The 14,301-nt window shown below is 42.6% G+C and overlaps 1 protein-coding gene across 1 annotated transcript in view; it reads right to left on the bottom strand.

Moving 5' to 3' along the window:
- The window catches only part of EGFR (epidermal growth factor receptor), a 231,328-nt gene extending 221,245 nt beyond the window's left edge, over positions 1-10,083 (bottom strand). Inside the window, exon 1 of the mRNA XM_088476057.1 lies at positions 9,619-10,083. Within this exon, the coding sequence (XP_088332183.1) occupies positions 9,619-9,739 (121 nt within the window). The 5' untranslated portion in view covers positions 9,740-10,083. The remainder of the gene's footprint in view (positions 1-9,618) is intronic.
- Between the last annotated feature and the right edge of the window lie 4,218 nt (positions 10,084-14,301).

Below are 14,301 nucleotides of genomic sequence, written 5' to 3' on the forward strand. Positions count from 1 at the left end.
AGCATAATACTATGTCTAATTAAGAACATTAAGCCATTTTTGCTCTTCATCAGAGACCCAAACCAGCTTCTAATCCTGTAATGTGGAGTATCCATGGTAACATGCTTTTGTTCTAAAAACACAAGGGTAGAAGACTGAAGTCTGGAACAATGAAAATTATTAACTGTGATCTTTAAGTACAGGTTCTGTCGTAACTTGCGCTTTGCAAGTTATTTTCTCTCTGCTGTGTGAGTGCTCAACACAAGGACTAAAAATGTCAGCTCTTATTATAGGGACATCTGCAGTATAATAAGACAGACTTTGTAAGAGAGTGCACATTGCAAATGTTTCAGCACCTGATGCACAGGATAGTCTATACTAATATTAGTGCAAGCTAGAATTAAAAAATAGTTAATATTTACTGTTATCTACAATATAATATTCAGTTCAGGATGCAATATCCAAAGCTATACCTACATCAAAAAGTTTACCCGAGTCCATAATTCATGATATTAGAAAGGACCCTGATATTTGGCATGTGATAAGTGCTGGCAGCTCACAATGTTGGCAGCGTGCTGTCCCTGGTCAAAAGGGTTTCTTATGTATCTTTTAACAAACTATTGTTTGTGATATATAAAAGCATGAGGGGATGATAGCAGGTATGGGAGTGAGGGGATCTCTCTAGTGTTTGGAGGCATGCAGTAACTACCCCTTTATTAATCATTTTTATATACCAGGCTCATAAAGTGTCCACAACGCTGTATAGGGTAACAAAATGTTTCCACAAGAGTGTCAGTGCATAAATACAATATACTACACTACAGACAGGTAAGGAGCAATACAGGGGCAAGGGTAGGACAACTTGCTGAAGTTAGCAGGAGCATGCCCTGGTGAGTAGTGGTTAGGAATTGATACAGTACACAATGACCGTGTACACAATGTAGGGGGTTGAGCAACACACTCCAAATGATTAGCCTCACCTGTACAATGGCAAACAAGGCTGATCTGATGAATTGTAATGGTGGTCATACACTGTGCGATGAACTGTGTAGGGAGAGTGCCAATCCGTAGGCAGACGGTTCGTGCTGACAATCGCGTGGTCCCCGCTGACTGCACGATATGCCGGCCCCCCCCTCCACCATCTGAATGGGATCGTACAACGCATCCCAGATCATATGAACCTACGGTAAGATCTGAGGATGCAATTTACGTTCCCGCGGGAGCGCACAGCATGATATCAGTTAAGATATCGTGCCCATACACGGCACAATATAGCACCTATATCGTGTCGATCCGTCGGATCGGCACGTATATCGTGCCGTATATAGCCACCTTTTCAGTCTTTTGAGGATGTCAGGGATGACGGTATATAAGTTATTGCAAACTTTGATTTGGTTTAATCTATATTATCTTAAGTTTTTGTGCCGTAAACTACTACTTTTGCTTATTGAGATCATTGTCTACTTCAAAGTATTCTGTGAACATAAACTGGCTGTTTTATGTGTGCCATTAAATATCTGCCTTCAACATTAGCTGAATCTTCACCGACAAACTGGTGATGTTTAGTGAAAGGATAAATAATATGTATCCTTGCTATTGGATTTATAATGTGGTGAACCCCACTGTATAAAATAACTTGATGGCAGAATGTCTAATGGGTTGCTATTTATGCAAACAGAAAAGGACAAGTTTAATAATTTAACTTTGTGGGTGGTCATGTGAAACAGCCAACTGGTTATGTGAAGGTAACATATTTCTCTGCATTGTATTCAGTGCAGAGAATAGCACTGTAACCCTGGTTTGTCTGTTCATTTATGCATGTTACGACTACTGGATGTAAACAGTATATACAGTGTAAATGCAGATATGCTCTGTGCGGATACTATATTCACAATGTATTGAAAGAAGCACTTTTCTATGAAAACAATTTCAGCGAACCACAGCAAAGTACATTATAGCCTCCAAATAACCTTAAGTCACAGATAACAAAGTTATTCTTTCACTTCTTACAGAAAACCTTGAACAATCATTCTAAAGTACAGGATTTGTTACAGTATTTAAGCACTTTTAGTCTACCATGTTAATATAGGTAGTACCACGGTGGTCGGTCTCATGAATAATTCATTAGCTTCATAAATAGAGCAGCTTGGATACAAAAGATACTGGGAAAGCTTTAATTAATAGTTAATTTGTCTCTCTTTCAATCTTGTTGGCAGCTAGTAATCAATTGAAAAAAAGACAAATGTGCAGTAACTCATAGCAACTATTTAGTAATAAATGCAGATGAGTCTAGTATGAGTTAGGGCTTATTCACATGGACATATCTGTCCAGGGGCGTTTTAAGAGAGGAGGGGGCCCGTGTGCAGCCTCCATTTGGGCCCCCCTCGTCTCTGTCAGCACACTAAGCGCTGTAGATGCTGGCTTCATGCCACCGCCTTTTTCCAACTGAGTTTGTGAGGTTTTATCCCCCCTGGACCCAGGGGCGATGTGCATCACATACCTTGCACCCATTATAAAGATGCCTATGTATCTGCCCTTGTGTGATCCTACTGTATGCAACGCAACTTGGGAAATTATCTTTTTTATTTTAATCCTGTTTATACACATAGGGGTATATTTACTAAAGTGCAGGTTTTTAGAAGTGGAGTTGTGCCCATAGCAACCAATCTGATTGTTCTTATGATTTATCTAGCACCAACTAGAAGATAATAGCTAAAATATGATTGGTTGCTATGGGCAACATCTCCACTTCTAAAAACCAACACTTTAGTAAATATACCCCATAAAGAGTACTGCATAGGAAAGTGTTTTGTATCTAAATATGTGTGCTCTACGTGCAGAGTACAATGTTACACATAAAACAAATATGCCCATTCCTTGAAGTTATGATAGCAAATGTTTACGTGCTAAAGATTACTGCACATCTGCACCACCTAAATCATTTATTGTCAATATTATTATTATTATCATCTCAATAACTGTGTTAAGAAATGCACAACAACAAAACAGTATGTAACTTATTGCTCATTTAAATAATCTAATTGGGATTTTTATAGTAAGATATGTTTTGCACAGACGTATACAACTAGAGAAATGTCTCTGCTACCAGATAAAAGGATGGTAGCTTCTGTAAAAGGGAGCCATGGCAAGCCATTGGAGTGTGAGATAGTAACATTTTGGCTTTAGATCAGCAGACTATACATATACAGAAGCACCAACATGTTACTTTTGAGCTTTTTGAACTGCTGCAAGAAATGAGCATACGCTTGCTTAGGCACAGCTAATGTGCAATAAGTCTGCCGTTTTTGGCATGTAAACAATGCACCAGCAGATTGACCTCCTGACAAATGGGAGTATTTGAGGTTTGCTGCAGGGGATCACCTGGCAATTGCATAATGCACTTTAATCTTACTGCAAACACAGTCGATGCCAGATATCGTTATCTGGCTTGCGGGAACGCGCATCGTTGGTCGATACATACCCAACATGTCAAAGATATGAACGATTTTTACAATCCTTATCGTTCATATCTTTAAGAAATTCTGACCGTGTGTATGCAGCATTACAGAGACGAAAAAGAGATCTGAAGCCAGAAAATAGGATTTCCACACCTAGGTCATTCAGTCGTCTCTATCAGGGAGACTGATCCACTCTTATCTTATCTAATTAACATAGATTCTTATGAATCTCTTTTTAAAGATCACATTCTTTTTGCCCCAGGAATAGCCACCAACATTAAAAAATTAACGCTGTTATAGTACTTTTACACAGAACCTTTGTAGAGGGGCCATCCCACTTGACATAGTACAGTATGTTGCAGAAAGGAATGTGCTATGCTGCAGGGCACATTCAGACTAGTTTGCTCTCTGTCTCTGGTACATCCTTGAATAGTGATCAAATCAGTCTATACAATAGAGTAGCAGCTTTGATTTACAAATGTTGTATTAAGCAATTGTACATTGCTTTCCAAATTCATATTAGGCTAAATGGAGCTCAGTTTGTCATATTTAAGCATTTTTTATATTAATGGCTGAGAAACTGGGACTGTTAAGCATAGTTATCAAAAGGCGTAGATCCCTGTTGCTGGCCCTTTGGTCATTTTTGATGGCTGCTATTCAGCAATATTTTCTGCAGGGACAGCGGTTGCGGTAACACGCTGTCACTGCGATATTACAGGAGGCATCGTTATCGGTTTCCGAAAACAATACCTTCTGTTTCTGCTTCTGCGCATGCTCAGTTATGTGCTCGGGAACAGTCACCGTCCCTGCTTTGAGGTGACCGCCGACGGGTAAGTCCAAATACAGCCTGTCCAAATTGATTGGCATGTGTACACAGGGTTTATATTAGTTTGTATACATGTATATTTATGTGCTTTTATAGTTAAAATTTACAGTATATATAAATGTTAAGTCTAATAGCACATAAACATACATGTATACAGGCTAATCTAAAGCCTGTGTACACATGTCAATCTATTTAGGCAGGTTTGACAGGTTGGAGATGTACTTACCCTCGGTGGTCATAGCAAACCAGGCATGGAGACTGGGCGGAGTTACATGATGCTGCAGGGACTTATGGGAAAATTTCCCTCTGTCCCTGCAGCTTTCGGGAAATTTAATGTATGTTCTTCGTATAAAACCATTCTGAGATGGCCTTATATAAAGAAATAATTTTTCTAGTAATTTAGTACTTTTTGCTTTTTTCTGAATAGCAAAAAACGTTAAAGCACTGTAGAGATTGGCTGATCCTTACAGTGCGGTACTGTGCGATATGGGAATTAATGGAGAAGATAACTGCGTTATCTTCTCCATTATCCCATTGCTAAATAGTGGAGTTACAGAAAAAATTTGGAAATTAAGATTTCCGCATTTTTTATGTAAAAAAATCATTGCTGAATAGACCCCCTAGTGCGGGGAACCTATTAAACATATTTGGCAACAGTACTTGGATTGCCACAATCCTTGTTCAGGTGTCTCCATCTCAGTATAGTGATAAAAGAGCAAATACATAAAAAAGCCTTATTCCTAATGCAATACTATTTAGAATTATTTTGTTTAAGATATATCATAGCTTTTTTAATTAGAGGAGCCTTAACCTAAACCTGGGCTTTCAGTTTATCTGTGTTTGAGTCTGCAAGCCTATGCGGTCCATACATCTACAGTCCAATTCCCAGTTCTGCTGATGCGATCCGCTGATCAGAAAACACTGATTAGCGTACATTGATGATTGGCGACCCATTGGGAAATTTGGGAAATTCAACATGTTAAAAATCCTGACTCATTGATTCCAACCATTTTGGGTCAGAATCAGGGAATTCAGAATGTCCAACATGCTGGCCCCGGCATCGACAGGACGGGGAATTGCCCCGATACAGGCTAGATGTATGGGCCCCATTAGTCAGATATGCTCACATCTAAGTAAACTGGACCTGCAAAGCGTTAAGTTAACATACTGCTCCAGGCCAGTAAGGTCGGCAACAGCCTCAGTGATATTTTTGAGTGAAAGTGACAAGCAAAATATTACTTATCCCCTGTATCTGGGACATATTGGTAGTGGTTCTGGAGTAGTGGTTAGCATTATTGCCATACAGCAAAGGCCATATCTGTGTGGGGTTATTATGTTCTCCCTATGTTTACCTGGGTTTCCTCCAGTTACTCTGATTGCCTCCCACAATCCAAAAACATACCGGTAGGTTTCTGACAAAGCATAATACCTACTGTATGTGTGAGTATATATGTGGCAGGCAGGGCCGTAGAGAGCCCTGGTGGGCCCAGGTACAGAGGGGGCTTGGCCTAATCGTGGGAGGTGTGGCCATGCCCCCTTGAGCCTGCGCGCCAGGGAGGGGGGGCGCTGTAAGCCCCTAGGCGCGAAGCCAGGGGGGGCGCGATCAGTGTGATCACTCCCCCCCCCAAAGGCAAAGAGACTGCTGTGGCTGCTGCTTAGCAGCCATGAGCAGTCTCCCACTGCAGCTCAGCACACACTGTGTGCTAGGCTGCTGCGAGAGTGAGAGAAGAGAGGGGGGGCGGCGCCGGACCCGGGCCCCCGCCAGGCCCCTTAGGGGTAATTTGTACCTGCTCCCTCCCCCTCTCTGCGGCCCTGGTGGCAGGGAATATAGAGTTTTAACTTAATTGGGGCAGGGATTGATATGAATTACTTCACATTCTCTGTAAAGTGCTGCAAACTATGTAGGCATTACATGAATGTTAATAAATAAATACACTGTATGTTCTTAAATCTGCCTTATAATTATAGGAAGGAAAAAGGGTGGCAATCTGTATGTGGAAATTGTGGAACACTGACCTCAATACTTTACAACACTGACTATATTGCATTGCAGTCTACAGCCCAGCGAGTGGAGCGCAGTGAACTATTTAGGGGTATATGTACCATAGATGCATGCACTGCTGTAAGGTTTATCTGTCCTATGTGGTACAAAATGCATGCTGCCTCTGTTATGATAATAATAACTAGTGGTGACAACCTGATACACTTCAAGGCTTTTTATTTATTTTCTTACAGGTACAGAAAAGTCATGTTTTTTATGTTTTTTACTTATATCATCTTATGGGGCAAATACAAGCCGACTGGCAGCAGCAGATTATGAGGGTAATATAAACAACAGTATTAGCAAAAAGACAAAAGTAAAGTCCACTAAAGTTATTCCAAGCTATATACAAAATATACTGTCCTCTAGCATATTTACTTTGTCAACAGGGTACTATGCATAGAGACTTCACTTTATCTTATTTATCTGCGGTTTACCTGCCATGATTGGTTTGTTAACCTACTACAAATAAGCACAGCCAAAGCAAAAACAAAAAAATATATAACTAATGCAAAACAGCTCTGTACTGACAAATTATATAATAATAATAATAATAATAATAATAATAATAATAATAATAATAATAATAATAATATTACACTGTGTAAGAAATGATTCCCTCGGTTTTGTCTCTGAGCCAGTACAACAAAAAGCTTAAGTCAACCCTTAGAACAGTGGTTCCCAAACTGTGCGCCGTCTGGGGTGCCTCAGGACACTTGCAGGAGTGCCTCAGTTTGGTGGTCCAGCACTAAATCAAATTATTTATGGCCAATGTAATATAAATATGTGGACAAACAGAAGTGCAGACCTGTCCCCATCACATAACTGGGCCTAAGGATGACAGATAAGCACAATTTACTTCACTTTACTACTTAATTTAATTTTTGTCTGAATTTCTCAATAACACACTTAGGGGTCTATTTACTAAGCAGTGTTTGGAGACAGAGTGAAAAGTGATAAGGTGCCAGCCAATCAGCTCCCAACTGTCATCTCACAGGCTGTGTTTGAAAAATGACAGCTAAGGGTCTATTTATCAAGCAGTGAAAAGTGTGGAGAAGTGAACTAGTGGAGAAGTTGTTGTTGCTATGGGCAACTAGTGGTTGCCCATAGCAACCAATCAGCTTTCAAGTAGCATTTATCAAGTACAGTCTATAAGATAATAGGTAGAAGCTGATTGGTTGCTATGGGCAACTTCTCCACTGGTTTACTTCTCCACACTTTTCACTGCTTGATAAATAGGGTGCCTTGAAAACAATGCTGATTCTTTAGGGCGCCGTGATTTGAAAAAGTTTGGGAACCACTGCCTTAAAAAGTAGGGAAGCAGGTAGGAACATGTAAACCTGGAACGTGAGTTTAGCAATCAGAGGTGTGCTTCCTGCTAGTATGTTTAAAACATGCAAAGTCACAGAAGGGATATGTTGGAGCTTTGCAATCTTCTAGTGCACACATAGGTAGGGTAGTACAGACTTGCTCAGCCCCTGGCATTCAGCCAAGCTTCTACTGGCAAAGTTCAAGACTCTCAGGAGTGCCAGACAATAAAGGGAGAAAGAAAGAGATCCTTATGTAACTGAGAACCAATAACAGGTTGGCTGATCTCATTAAATGGTTAACTGATACATTCTTATGGACTCACTTCTGGACCTATATATCTATATATTGTTATTATTTGTTTTTAAAAGTATATTCACGCATGTGTGCTTATCTGTTAATGTAAGAAAAAGAGATATTCCTATCTGAAAAATGTGTGGGACACAAAGGGTTAATCACTTCCCCTTAAGGATAAAAAAAAATGTCAACACAGGTATTCTGCACTGATATGTAAGGTATTAGGACATTCCTCCACAGCCACATAGCAGCAGGTCAAAAGCAGCACTTGCTCAGTGGTGTCACCACTGCTTTTTCAGCCCAGCACCTATAATTCCATGCCAGATATATTGTAACTTTCATAGCCAAAAATGATCACAGCTAGTGTGAAGAATTTCTCATTCAATCCAAATTCTAAATGTTAAAGCCCCCACACATGGAACGATATAGCGGCTATATCACTATATATATTGTTCAGTGTGTGGGCATGATCGGCCACAGTCGGCCACCGGATTGCTCCGTGTGTGGGGACCGCCAAGTATGTTGGCCGTCGGATCGGCCGTCGCATTGCAAGGTACATATCGCACCATGTATGGGGCCCTTTAGGTGTATACATACAATATACAAGAAGCACACATGTAAAACATTTAGTATACAACAATTGAAAAAAGGCTAACAATTTGTTTTAAAAGGAATATTTAGAAGGCAAATTATACAATAAGAAATGCCACTTATCTACTAGGAGTGGGATGTTGCCTGCTGCCCTATAATTTAGCTTGAATAAGTCAGTATGTCCTATAGCAGCACTGTGCAATACACTGTAACCCTTCCTAGTCTCCGAGATTAAGTATTTCTATTAAACCAGGCTATGCCGATTGCAGTATATAATGTGTTTTCAAGGCACTGTAATAAACTACAGTAGGATAGTGCTGTACATTACTGTACTCGGAAATAAAGCAACAGCCAAAAAGGTCTAACCCAGCTACTAATGCAGTAATATCCACATATGTATTATTATTATCATCATCATCATCATATTATATATAACCTAAGGTAAACAACTAATAATACCGGTGGCAAAAATAAAGCCACTGAGCATAATTACAATGGTTCCTTTCAGTGTTTATGTCCATAAACAGGGCTGCAAATGAGACGGCCAGGTTAGTTAGTACTTACTACACATGCAGGTAATAACACAAACCAGCTGTTCAGACCTCATTATCACACTTACAGTACATACATCGAACACACGCATCCACAATTGAGTTTCACTGGACTAAAGTTATATGTAGAATATACAAATACACTCCATGATAGGTACACGAACTTGCAGCCACAGGTTAGCTTTCTCTGTCTACTTTTTCAGGACTACTTTGTAATAGTAAATAAAAAAATGCTTATTGCAAGACGCACATCCACTAAAGGAACCTTTTGTCATGTAATATGTAATGCCTCTGAGAAAGAGTACTTCTGGTAATTCATTTGTACAGTCTCCTGCAATGGGAACCTTTAGGATAGACCGTCATTGACAGTAAAATGATCACCTCCTGTTCCTGGCCAGGACCGCATAGGACACAGAGGGGTGATGAGAAGGCAACAGCGCTAATGTGCAGGTCAGTATAGGGACACGTGCAGATAGACCGTCCGCACCTGTGCACACACAGGTACACATACAGGTAGGTGCATATACAGGTACACACACGGATCACAGACAGATCACACGTCCTTACCGTTACCGGTCTTCTCGTCCTGGGAATTACACGGCTGCTGGTGGAGGATCAGGAGGAGGGCGATCAGGAGTAAGGAAGCCTCTCTCAGTGCCAGGTCCCATCCACATGCAGTCACCCTCATTTTCAAGTTGTCTCAGATAAAACAGATAATTCGGACTCCCCACGGGGGTAAATCTCCTTTTTCTTGTGTTCCTTTTACCCAACACCTTTTGGTTAAATGAGTGAAAATAAAAGAATCCAAGCCTTCACTATGCCAGTCAGTGTACAATTATACCCATAGTATACATCCCAGTAGCTGTCTACAATCCATCAGATCTCTGTGTTGGGAAGCAGTGATAATAACACTTTCTGGTAATATCCTCCCTAATCACTGAAATGGAAACGTGTCTGGGAAGCGAGAAGTTGCTTCTTTTATTTCCACGGCACAGTCCAGGAGTTGCAAAACTTTTGACAGTGTCAGCCAGGTCTGTGTCTCCCAGTCTATGCACAATACTAGGAGACTCAGGCATGCCTGGCCTGTGATGTCACAGAGAGGTGTGTCCCATTCCACTAACCCCTTCCCAAATCCTCCCTGCAGACTGGAGCATGGAACCCAATGCACTGTATTATAGTACTGCTGTCAGCACTGCCACCTTATGGTCATTGGAGAATGACTGGAAATCACTAATTGTTCTCATATACTCCTTACTGACAGGTCATTGCGATCTCACCTTCCAAGTACTGCTGCCAGGGCGTGCAATATAGTGCATTCATGGAAAATACAGTACAGGTAAAGTAAAGTGTTACTGAAATAATGACAATGCGGATGTGTTGTAACAAATCTCTCTCTCTCTCTCTCTCTCTCTCTCTCTCTCTCTCTCTCTCTCTCTCTCTCTCTCTCTCTCTCTCTCTCTCTCTCTCTCGTGGCAATTCTCTCTCTCTCTCTCTCTCTCTCTCTCTCTCTCTCTCTCTCTCGTGGCAATTCTCTCTCTCTCGTGGCAATTTTCTCTCTCTCTCTCTCTCTCTCTCTCTCTCTCTCTCTCTCTCTCTCTCTCTCTCTCTCTCTCTCTCTCTCTCTCTCTCTCTCGTGGCAATTATTCTCTGTAGCCATTCACTGTGCCCTTCTTCTTCATCTACATAATATCCATGATTTTATCTTTTATCTGCAGTTCTCTACTTCCAGCTGGAGATTCTGAGTTGCATGTGTTGTGGGCACCTGTTGAGATTAGATTGCCAGTTTATATCTACGTGATGAATTACTGGGTACACAGCCCTGCAACTATAGCAGAAAGAAAGAGAAGCACAATAAGAGTGAAGCAGAGCATACAACTAGAATTTTGTGAGAACAGTTATAATACTGTCATTGCTGTAAGTTACAGTGGGGTCCAGTGGGTTATCTATAATGGGTGCAGTGTGTGCGGGGCACACGGGCCCCGCACCGCACACACTGCACCTATTTTATTTTAAACTTACCTGTCCGTGGTCCCGCGTCGGGTGTCAGCGCTGCTCAGAACACTGGAGAATGGCCGCCACGGCCATTTTTACGACGTTCTGCACATGCACAGTTGACTCCGGGCACACTCTAGTGCCCGGAGTCTACTAAGGCTTTGGTGGCTGGCCAGCCGCGTCAGTCGGCTGCCGGCCCCCGGGGAAAGAGGATGGGGCACCGCACGGGGAGTGCACACGGGCCGCCTCCTCTCTTAAGACGCCCCTGATGGGGTCTATTCATTATATTAATTATCGGGGTCCGCTCAACATATTAACTTGCCGCGAGTGGCGAAGCAACTCATCATTGCTCCAGTGCGAAGACTGATCTGAAAATCAGCTGTCTCCCCAAAACGGCTTTACTGCCGAGTTGACTCGGCAGTGCTAGTGCACCTGCGCCTGCGAGTTCATGCAGGAGCACAAAGCTTTGGCATCCGGCAGAAGGACCCGGGCAGAGGCGGAGGGATCCGAAAGGGTCCCCATAGGGAAGCAGCATAAGGTGCGCTGCGGACGGGATTCTGGGGATTGGCCCATGCAGCTACCGGTAGTCTGTTGTAGGCTATGGACTACACCACGCAAAAACTACTGGTAGAGGGTTCCATAGGAACCCTCCCCGGCTATGGCTGCGGTGCATACATGGTCAGTAGACCTCGTATGCGCTGGAGTTCCACAGAGGAGTGAAGAGACCGGGGTCACTTCACTGCCAGCACATAGCAGGAATGGGCTTCTTTCGGAATCCCTGTCCCTGCGGGTGCTTTTTCCTATATCCGGGCGGTATGATCGCATCCTGAAATTCGCTTATGGGTGCTAATATTGCGCCCAGATTGCATTGCAAATGCAACCATAAATGATAAAAGAGCCCCAAAGGCTTAGTACATATACACATACAAACTACCTGGCCACACACACAGCAATATCTGTAGTGATATTGCAGATAAACTGGCTCACTATAACAGATTGGCTGACTATAAAATAATTTGTCTTCATCTATCTGATAATAAATACCTGCCAACTTTCCTGATTTAGGCCGGGTACACATCAGGAGATATATTGAACGGTATGTTGTTTTGAGGCAAATTGTAACGACATATCATCCATATAGCTCAGTGCAGGACCGTAACTTGGGGTGTGCGAGCAGTGCCACTGCACAAAGCGCAGAGATCTGTGGGTGGCACCGCTGCTCACCCACAGCTCCTGCCTCTGGCTAGCAGGGTGCCTGGAAAGGCAGGGTGTAGGCAGCCAGGATGGGACATCCTTAGGATGCTTTAGACATGCACACCGCTGCCCTAGGGACCCCTAGTTATGGCACTGACTCAGTGTGTACCCTCATCCTGCGTTCATGTGCATTGTCAGCGATGTCATCCCATCCGATGTGCTGCACTTCAGATGGGTTGACCAGGGCTTTTCTCTGCTTTGTGCAATTCATGGAGCAAGTTACCGTGGAGAAGTTTATTACTTCTCAGGGAGGATCAGGTTCTTCAGAGGTTCCACGTTGCAGAGAAACCACCATATAGGTAAGTTATATTTGAAACGGAATTGAGAGGAATGTTCCCAGAGTGATGAGAAATGGGTGGAGTTTCATGATGTCATGCCCCCATATCCAGTAACCACTCCCCTCATAACATGTGGCCATGCCTATTGTTTGGATGTGTGCCAATACTACATATAAAAATTTCTTTCTACTTCCACCACTGAAGGTAACATAAGTTCTGGTGAGGGGTTGGAACTGGGACCATCCATTACCAAATGTCTAGTTTCGTCTATGGCTTGGAGTCACATCTAGCCGGCATGAATACAGGGAGAAAGATGCACTGAGACACAGCACATGTGCAGTAGCGCATGTCAGAGGTTTAGTCATCTCTTCAAGATCCTGCATGCCCTAGAGACCGCCTTCTCAGCTTACCTGTATGCACTGACGATGGAGGCAGTTGCAGAGCACTGCTCATACAAGAAATACTACACCTGACTCCCTACTATTCCCTACTCACCAATAATCATGAATATTATGGCACTATCCTGATTATCTGAGTCCAAAGAGGCGGAGAGGTATCGACATGAGAATGTCGATATAGTCAAAATGTCGACATGCAGAATTGTGAACATGTCGACAGTCTGAGGATGTTGACATGGTGCCTGTTGACATGGTTCAGCATGTCAACAGTAACCATGTCAATATTCATAATGTTGACATTATGATTATTGACATGGTCACTGTTGACCATGCTGCTGAATCCCTTTCAGGTCACCTATGGTTCTTTAAAATTGGTCAAACACCTGTGCCCCTGCTAGGTGGTGTAGAAAATGTGACAGTTGGTAATACACCTGTGCCCCTGCTAGGTGGTGTAGAAAATGTGATGGTTGGTAATATACCTGTGCCCCTGCTAGGTGGTGTAGAAAATGTGACAGTGGCTAATACACCTGTGCCCCTGCTAGATGGTGTAGAAAATGTGACAGTTGGTAATACACCTGTGCCCCCGATAGATGTGTAGAAAATGTGACAGTTGGTAATAAACCTGTGCCTCTGCTAGGTGGTGTAGAAAATGTGACAGTTGGTAATACACATGTGCCCCTGCTAGGTGGCATAGAAAATGTGACAGGTGGTAATAATACACCTGTGTCCCTGCTAGATGGTGGAGAAAATGTGACAGTTGGTAATACACCTGAGCCCCTGCTAGGTGGGGTAGAAAATGTGACAGTTGGTAATACACCTGTGCCCCTGCTAGGTGGTGTAGAAAATGTGAAACATTAGAGGTCATGAGGACAAGGTTGAGAAACACTGATATAAATGATTTGCTTTATGACTACTTGGAAAAAAGAGGAAAATTTTCGGTGCTGGAGGAGGGTATAGCAACAATCATGGTTATAAACTGATACAATGTATGAAGGGGATATAGAGGGGAAAACGGTAACTGAGCATGTTAAGTGCTGCAGTTAGCTCTTCCCTACATGCAGTAATGCAGGGAAGTGAGCAGAATGACAGGGCGATATCTGCCCCTGTCATTATCAGCGCCGTTATCCCTAGATACGGCACCAAAGTGAGGAGGCAATGTATGATCAACATGCAGCTGTCAGTGCCGCACCACACAGCGATGTCATGTCGGTTGCAACAGCCAGGGATTGTGCATACAAAAAACAATTACATTTTTTTTCTAATTTCCATGGGTGTCGCTGAGAATTTCTGACCGGCCCATGCTCAGGCTCACTGCAAGCGTCGATCAG

The sequence above is a fragment of the Taudactylus pleione genome, unplaced genomic scaffold, assembly GCF_031769625.1.
Source record: "Taudactylus pleione unplaced genomic scaffold, aTauple2 ptg000181l, whole genome shotgun sequence".
Classification (NCBI taxonomy): Eukaryota; Metazoa; Chordata; class Amphibia; order Anura; family Myobatrachidae; genus Taudactylus; species Taudactylus pleione.